Here is a 9,160-nt window from a genome sequence, read left to right as displayed (position 1 = left end):
AGAGAACAACTGACCATTAAGGGATCAAATAAATGGTAAATGGCTGCATTTATATAGAGCTTTTATCAAAAAGCGCTTTACAATTTGTTCCTCACATTTTACCCATTCACTCACACATTCACACACTGACGGCAGAGACAACCATGCAAGGTGCCAACCTGCTCATTAGGAGCAATTAGGGGTTAAGTGTCTTGCTCAAGGCGACTGCTCTACCTCCCGAGCCACTGCCGTGCCATAAGGCAGGTGTAATAACATTTTGTTCTTATTGTACAAAAGACCAAACCTTCTACTCACACATATAGTCCATCCAGCAAACACCAGATTATAGCTCATGTCGTGAAGTCATAGAACTCAATTGTTGTCCAAAAACTGTTAAAACAAAAGAAGTTCCGGCTCGAGCAGACTTGCTGTCACTTCATAAAGTAGGTCCAGGGAAAAGTACAATGGCCGTGTTCATCGCAACAATGAATTATACTGACCAAAGCAAATAGTACGGCTCTTAGACTTGTTTTAACATATGAATTATACTGACCAAAGCAAACAGAACGGCTCTGAGACTTGTTTTAACAGTTTATGGACAACCATGGAGTTATACGACTTCACGACATGAGCTATAATCAAGCTGTTGAAACACCAGCACAATAATTGGTACCGTTGCAACCAATGGAAAGAAAAGGGCATTCCCATAGATGTCTTGTACTGCTACAACATGTATTCAGTGGTATAACAATGAAACATATACTGTGATGTATATCATTAATGCTAAAAATTCTAAATATATCATGGTATGAAATGTAGGTCATATTGACACCCCTAGTGCGCGCGCACACACACACACACACACACCACACACACACACACACACACACACACACACACACACACACACACACACACACACACACACACACACACACACACACACACACACACACACACACACACACACACACACACACACACACACACACACACACACACACAGGTATGGAACGGCACACTCTCACACAGAATTATGCATACTGCCACTACAGGACACATTATTTCCTCCAAAAGGCACCTGGATACGTGGGAGAATCCACCGCGGAGGGTGTTAGTAATGTCGTGGCATTCAAAGGCAAATGCTATTTGCTTACAAGCCCAGATATTCCACGCCAGACTTTTCAACGATGGCTTTGATAGAGCTCTCCCAAAACGCACTCCGTCTGGCTGTCTCTATCACACAGTAACAGAGCCATATGTAGCAGCCATGGTAATGACTATTCTGCCATAAATAACCGACCAGCGGGAGACGGTGGAGGTCAGGTAAGGCAGGGGGGAGAGGGAGAGGTGAGGAGGGTGACAGGGAGAGGTGAGGGAGGGAGGAGAGGGAGAGGTGAGGCAGGGGGAGAGGGAGAGGAGGGAGGGGAGAGGTGAGGCAGGGGGAGAGGGAGAGGTGAAGCAGGGGGAGAGGGAGAGGTGAGGCAGGGGGAGAGGGAGAGGTGAGGCAGGGGGAGAGGGAGAGGTGAGGCAGGGGGAGAGGGAGAGGTGAGGCAGGGGAGAGGGAGAGGTAAGGCAGGGGGAGAGGGAGAGGTGAAGCAGGGGGGAGAGGGAGAGGTGAGGCAGGGGGAGAGGGAGAGTGAGGCAGGGGGAGAGGGAGAGGTGAGGCAGGGGGAGAGAGGGAGAGGTGAAGCAGGGGAGAGGGAGAGGTGAGGCAGGGGGAGAGGGAGAGGTGAGGGAGGGGGGAGAGGGAGAGGTGAGGGAGGGAGAGGGAGGGAGGGGAGGGGGAGAGGGAGAGGTGAGGCAGGGGGAGAGAGGGAGAGGTGAAGCAGGGGGAGAGGGAGAGGTGAGGGAGGGGGAGGGAGAGGTGAGGCAGGGGGAGAGGGAGAGGTAGGGGCAGGGGGAGAGGGAGGTGAGGGAGGGGGGAGAGGGGGGAGAGGGAGGGAGGTGAGGGAGGGGGAGGGGAGGTGAGGCAGGGGGGAGGAGGGAGAGGGAGGGGGGAGAGGGAGAGGTGAGGCAGGGGGAGAGGGAGAGGTGAGGCAGGGGGAGAGGGAGAGGTGAGGCAGGGGGGAGAGGGAGAGGTGAGGCAGGGGGAGAGAGAGGTGAGGCAGGGGGAGAGGTGAGAGGTGGGGGGGAGAGGAGAGGTGAGGCAGGGGGAGAGGAGAGGTGAGGCAGGGGGGAGAGGGAGAGGTGAGGCAGGGGGGAGAGGGAGAGGTGAGGCAGGGGGAGAGGGAGAGGTGAGGCTGGGGAGAGGGGAGAGGGAGAGGGAGGGGGGAGAGGTGAGGGAGGGGGAGAGGTGAGGTGAGGTGAGGCAGGGGGGAGAGGAGAGGTGAGGCAGGGGGAGAGGGAGAGGTGAGGGAGAGGTGAGGAGGGGAGGAGGGAGAGGTGAGGCAGGGGAGAGAGGGAGAGGTGAGGGGAGGGGAGGAGGGCGGGGGGAGAGGGAGAGGTGAGGGAGGGGGAGAGGTGAGGGAGGGTGAGGAGGGGGAGAGGGAGAGGTGAGGCAGGGGGAGAGGGAGAGGGTGAGGCAGGGGAGAGAGGTGAGGTGGGCAGGGGGAAAGGGAGAGGTACTGCTGGCTTCCAGGCCCTCAGCAGTGGGAGACAAACACAGAGACAAACTCCACTGTTGCACTACAAGCAAAACATTGTGAGAAAGTAGCACAACACGCACCAACACATACCGCATGCACACAAACATGCACACACACACACACACACACAGCGGTGGACACTTGGAACACTCACCTAATGACTTGAACACATCAGGCCCAGCATACTTTCCATCAAAATAGACGGTGTTGTTCTGTGAGTCGAAGGCACGGCACATTCTGACAAACACGACTTCCAAAGAGCCTGCAGAGACAGACAGGAATACCATGCTAAATCTGACCTTTTTTTTCTCTCTCTCCTCTCTCTCTCTCCTTTGTGCTGTTCTCCTCTAATACCACAGAGTATCACATCAGTTTAGAAGAAGAGAGAAGGAGCTGCCGTCAGTGATGAACTGTACCAAGTAATTGGCTGTCTGAATGCATGACAATATTACGACACACCGAGGGATACTCTGCCATAATATCATGCCAGATTAAGTCGTTCGGCAGTCATTCAATCAGCCTTTATTAGTAAAGCAGAATTTCATCACAATGTCAATGCGATTATATCCAGGGAAAGGCCCAGGGAGACATGTTTGTTTGTTTGGTGATTGTGTGTGTGTGTGTGTGTGTGTGTGTGTGTGTGTGTGTGTGTGTGTGTGTGTGTGTGTGTGTGTGTGTGTGTGTGTGGGTGCATGTGTGTATTTGTACATAGCTTTATGCAATTGTATTTACCTGTGAGCATATGTATTCATATATGCATGCGGGTGCACAGAACAATCCTTTCACACTGTATGTCTATGTGAGCGTGTGTGTGTGTGTGTGTGCGTGTGTGTCCGTGTTTGTGTGTGCAGTGTGAAAGTGATTACAGTATAAGCAGACATCATCTGAGGCTGAGCAGAAGAGAGAGATGGAGAGAGAGAGACACACACATACACACACAGAGACAGAGAGAGAGAAGCGGAGGCAGACATCATGACGGCTACTATCTCAGCTCAGAACACATGCAGCTTATCTAAGCCTGCGTCCCTCCTTGCTATGTGTGTGTAATGAACAGAGGAACAGGCAGAGGGAGAGAGAGGAAGCAGGCAGGGTGGGTCCTCATCCGTATGATACTGTCTGTCTGTCTGTCTGTCTGTCTGTCTGTCTGTCTGTCTGTGTGTGTGTGTGTGTGTGTGTGTGTGTGTGTGTGTGTGTGTGTGTGTGTGTGTGTGTGTGTGTGTGTGTAAGGAAGCCTTTGTGTAGTCAGGTCAGCTACGCCCTTGTGACAATACGTGAGGGGTGGGTGGTGGTGGTGGGGGCCAGTTTGACGGCAGCGGCCCCGTGTTGACAGGCTGTCATACCTGCTTTCAGCAGCACTATCTGATCGTTCTGACACAGCTCCATGAAGCCGTCGATGCGCTTGGCGAATTCCACCACGTACTGAATGGCCTCCGTTATTTTGATGGCGCACAGCTGCCACATGACCTCCCGGGGCTAAGAGAGCAGAATGGACAGAAGAAAGAGAACGTTTTATCTGCAGGTGTTGGATGTTGGGGAAGGCAGCCCCGGCCCGGTCCAGGAACGGGACAGAGGAGATGTCAACGTTGTCACTTCCTGTGTGAATTGGGGGGAAAATACATCACATCCACAATGAAGAACAGAGTGCAGCGGCAGAAAGGCTTGACAGACGGCACAATGGCAATCTGTGTGGAACGTATAAGCATGCAGTGCTCAGAGACGGTGGAAGCCCTTACATTTCTTTTGGGATTCCACGAGAAATGGTGAATTAGAATGAGGTTGAAACCTTACCAGCCGATGGTCACGCTGGTTAATTGCCTAAATTGCAACCGCTTCACAATATCAGATTCATGTTGCATAGTAAAATAATTGTGGCTAATATAAATGTCCTCCAGAGGCTATAGCCATAGAGAAAATTATTTCAGATCCAGTGTGTGTGTGTGTGTGTTTTTTCCTAATCCAATTCTAATTTGGGACCAGATATAAATTATACCATAGTGGAAAGCAGGTTATACTATAAGTCAATGTTGATCCTTCAGGTGCCTCTAAGAATGCACCTTTGGTGATGTAATGGCACGCATGTGTGTAGTGGGTGGTGGTGGGTGGTAGTAGTGGTAGTAGTGGTAGTAGTAGTAGTAGTAGTAGTAGTGGTGGTGGTGGTAGTAGTGGTAGTAGTAGTAGTAGTAGTAGTGGTAGTAGTAGTAGTAGTAGTAGTAGTAGTAGTGGTAGTAGTGGTAGTGGTAGTGGTGGTGGTAGTAGTGGTAGTAGTAGTAGTAGTGGTAGTAGTAGTAGTAGTGGTGGTGGTAGTAGTAGTAGTAGTAGTAGTAGTAGTAGTAGTAGTAGTAGTAGTGGTGGTGGTGGTGGTAGTAGTAGTAGTAGTAGTAGTGGTGGTGGTGGTAGTAGTAGTAGTGGTGGTGGTGGTGGTAGTAGTAGCAGTAGTAGTGGTGGTGGTGGTGGTAGTAGTAGTAGTAGTGGTGGTGGCAGTAGTAGTAGTAGTGGTGGTGGTAGTAGTGGTAGTAGTGGTGGTGGTAGTAGTGGTAGGCGGGCGGGCGGAGCTAACAATATCCTCATTATCACCATACATAACGCTTATATTGAAACACGTTGACATTAGGGCCGTTCTTTCAACCTAAAAGTGCACTTTCTTCAACCTCAAACCTAAATTCCTTAGCAACCCGTGTTACCAAGTAAATAAATCACAGAACGATAGCCAGTTAGTTAGCACCAGCCTAGTACTAACATTAGCTCCCAGAACGATAGCCAGTTAGTTAGCACCAGCCAGGTACCAACGTTAGCTCCCGGAACGATAGCCAGTTAGTTAGCACCAGCCAGGTACCAACGTTAACTCCCGGAACAATAGCCAGTTAGTTAGCACCAGCCAGGTACCAACGTTAGCTCACGGAACGATAGCCAGTTAGTTAGCCAGCACCAGCCAGGTACCAACGTTAGCTCCCGGAACGATAGCCATGTAACCCTCTGCTGGCGCGTGCTGTGCACTACAATCAACTCCGTGTCAGTGTAATAGCAGTCTGTGATGTCACGGTGATGAGAATCATACCGGCGGGATCTCGAAATATCCTGGTATACCGTAATACCATCATACCGCCCAAGCCTAGTAGTGGTAGTAGTATTAGTAGTAGTAGTGGTGGTGGTGGTGGTGGTGGTGGTAGTAGTAGTAGTAGTAGTGGTAGTAGTAGTAGTAGTGGTAGTAGTAGTGGTGGTGGTGTAGCTACCGTACCTTGCTCTGGTAGCTCTCCATCTCCTCCTGCAGGAAGGCCTGCCAGGTCATCTGCTGCAGCTCCTCTCTCAGGTACTGACACGTCTCCATGTGGGACTTGGAGATGTTCTGGGCCAGGTGCTCTGAAACCAGCATCACACAAGTCAACAAACACAGTGGAGATTTCAGAACATTGCTCACAAAGGCTGTGTGAAAGTGAGGACCTCGCAGATGGAATACAGCACAGGAAAAGAAGATTTATTTACTAAGCTCTCAACGAGGAGGAGAAGCGGATGCGCGTGGGTTTAAATATAATTCTTTTTTAGGCTTGTTGACATTTCCTTTTGCTGCCTCCAGGAAGCTCATAGCTAGGTTGGGGCAAAGCCAAGCTAGTTATGGGTGGGAGACGACAAGGATGATGGGGGGGGGGGGGGCACCACATTACTCGTAGAGACAAAGGTCACATTTGCTCTGAGAGAAATTTTGAGTATAAGAATTAAAAATGCTTTTGAAAACACATCTGTTAAAAGGAGTTTTCGAGACACAGGGGAGCCTAAAAAAAATGATTTCCCCGGACGCCTGCCCTGCTGGATCCTGATTGGCCCTAATTAATGGAAACTAATTACAAAAAAGAGGCTCTTTTAATGAGTGCTGGAGATGAGTCTCCAACCTCCTGCTATTTTAAGCAACCTTTGTGTCATTTGCCCCACGGTTGAGTTGCCCCCCCCCCCCCCCCTCCATTCTGCTCTCTCCTCTCGTGTCTCCGTGCCTCCCCCTCCTCACCCCCTCCTCCTTACCCAGCTCAGCCATGGACACGGTGGGGGAGGTCTCTCCGTTGGTGAAGGAGCAGTAGGGGAAGAAGCCAGAGCCGGGGGCGAAGTCGCAGATGGGCTCCGGCTTGATGCCGTTGATGTCCAGGCCTGACTGGTCCGGGGAGGGCTGGATGTCCAGGTAGAAGCCGCTGACCGCCGACTCCGGCTTGCCGCCGTCGGGCGTGTGGCCGTCCATGTAGCCGCTGAGGTCGTCGTGGAGCTCCGTGAGCCCGTTGGCCGAGAGGCCGTAGGTGGGTGTGAGCGGCTCTGCCTCGCCTGGCTGCTGCTGGTGCTCCCGCTCACGCTGCTGCTGCAGCCGGTGCTTCTGGACCTCAGCATACAGGCTGTCACGCTGCTTCTTAGACATACGACCGAACTTCACCGCTGTGGGGGGGAGGGAGGGGAGGGAGAGGGGGAGAGAGAGAGAGAGAGGGGGGAGAGAGAGAGGGGGGGGAGGGAGAGAGAGAGAGGGGGAGGGAGAGAGGGGGATGGAGAGGGAGAGAGGGAGAGGGGGGGGATGGAGAGAGAGAGAGGAGGGAGAGGGAGAGGGGGGGGGGGCAGGGGTGAGCGAGAGAGGGGAGAGAGAGAGAAGGAGAGAGGACAGGTTTGTCTGTGAGGTTCTGCTGTCCTAGATGGTACAAGGTTAAAGCAGTGAACTGACCCCTGTCTTGCACAGAACGGGTCTCTATAGACGGGTTTCTTGTTTATAAACACTGTGTTCGAGCAACACCCTCTGAATCACGTGACTAGGTTGTCCCCCTACCTGCATTGAGTTGCTGCACTAAAAAAGTACAAAGGGGCTCTATGGAGACACCATGACACTCCCCTGACAAAAAGTATAATGGAGCTCTATGGAGACACCATGACACTCCCCTGACAAAGTATAATGGAGCTCTATGGAGACACCATGACACTCCCCTGACTAAAAGTATAATGGAGCTCTATGGAGACACCATGACACTCCCCTGACTAAAAGTATAATGGAGCTCTATGGAGAAACCATGACACTCCCCTGACTAAAAGTATAATGGAGCTCTATGGAGACACCATGACACTCCCCTGACTAAAAGTATAATGGAGCTCTATGGAGACACCATGACACTCCCCTGACTAAAAGTATAATGGAGCTCTATGGAGACACCATGACACTCGCCTGATTAAAAGTATAATGGAGCTCTATAGAGAAACCATGGTACTCTCCTGACTAAAAGTATAATGGAGCTCTATGGAGACACCATGACACTCCCCTGACTAAAAGTATAATGGAGCTCTATGGAGACACCATGACACTCCCCTGACTAAAAGTATAATGGAGCTCTATGGAGACACCATGACACTCCCCTGACTAAAAGTATAATGGAGCTCTATGGAGAAACCATGACACTCCCCTGACTAAAAGTATAATGGAGCTCTATGGAGAAACCATGGCACTCTCCTGACTAAAAGTATAATGGAGCTCTATGGAGACACCATGACACTCCCCTGACTAAAAGTATAATGGAGCTCTATGGAGACACCATGACACTCCCCTGACTAAAAGTATAATGGAGCTCTATGGAGACACCATGACACTCCCCTGACTAAAAGTATAATGGATCTCTATGGAGAAACCATGACACTCCCCTGACTAAAAGTATAATGGAGCTCTATGGAGACACCATGACACTCCCCTGACTAAAAGTATAATGGAGCTCTATGGAGACACCATGACACTCCCCTGACTAAAAGTATAATGGAGCTCTATGGAGAAACCATGGCACTCCCCTGACTAAAAGTATAATGGAGCTCTATGGAGAAACCATGACACTCCCCTGACTAAAAGTATAATGGAGCTCTATGGAGAAACCATGACACTCCCCTGACTAAAAGTATAATGGAGCTATATGGAGAAACCATGGTACTCTCCTGACTAAAAGTATAATGGAGCTCTATGGAGAAACCATGGTACTCTCCTGACTAAAAATATAATGGAGCTCTATGGAGAAACCATGACACTCCCCTGACTAAAAGTATAATGAAGCTCTATGGAGAAACCATGGCACTCCCCTGACTAAAAGTATAATGGAGCTCTATGGAGAAACCATGGCACTCCCCTGACTAAAAGTATAATGGAGCTCTATAGAGAAACCATGACACTCCCCTGACTAAAAGTATAATGTAGCTCTATGGAGAAACCATGGTACTCTCCTCACTAAAAGTATAATGGAGCTCTATGGAGAAACCATGGTACGCTCCTGACTAAAATCATAATGGAGCTCTATGGAGAAACCATGGTACTCTCCTGACTAAAAGTATAATGGAGCTCTATGGAGAAACCATGGTACTCTCCTGACTAAAAGTATAATGGAGCTCTATGGAGAAACCATGACACTCCCCTGACTAAAAGTATAATGAAGCTCTATGGAGAAACCATGGCACTCCCCTGACTAAAAGTATAATGGAGCTCTATGGAGAAACCATGGCACTCCCCTGACTAAAAGTATAATGGAGCTCTATGGAGAAACCATGACACTCCTGACTAAAAGTATAATGGAGCTCTATGGAGAAACCATGGTACTCTCCTAAAT

General features: G+C 50.2%; 1 protein-coding gene across 1 annotated transcript in view; it reads right to left on the bottom strand.

The window, feature by feature from the left end:
* The window catches only part of LOC311245573 (nuclear receptor ROR-alpha A-like), a 96,865-nt gene that overhangs the window by 2,174 nt on the left and 85,531 nt on the right, over positions 1 to 9,160 (bottom strand). Inside the window, exons 4-7 of the mRNA XM_084335466.1 lie at positions 6,579 to 6,977; positions 5,803 to 5,924; positions 3,908 to 4,040; positions 2,612 to 2,829 (exon numbers count right to left, since the gene is read on the bottom strand). Coding sequence (XP_084191592.1) covers positions 2,612 to 2,829; positions 3,908 to 4,040; positions 5,803 to 5,924; positions 6,579 to 6,977 — 872 coding nt within the window. The remainder of the gene's footprint in view (positions 1 to 2,611; positions 2,830 to 3,907; positions 4,041 to 5,802; positions 5,925 to 6,578; positions 6,978 to 9,160) is intronic.

Source organism: Notolepis coatsorum (genome assembly GCF_963971535.1).
Source record: "Notolepis coatsorum genome assembly, chromosome: 18".
Taxonomy (NCBI): domain Eukaryota; kingdom Metazoa; phylum Chordata; class Actinopteri; order Aulopiformes; family Paralepididae; genus Notolepis; species Notolepis coatsorum.
The sequence above is the reverse complement of the archived record's forward strand: the minus strand, read 5'-3'. Positions and strand labels throughout refer to the sequence as shown.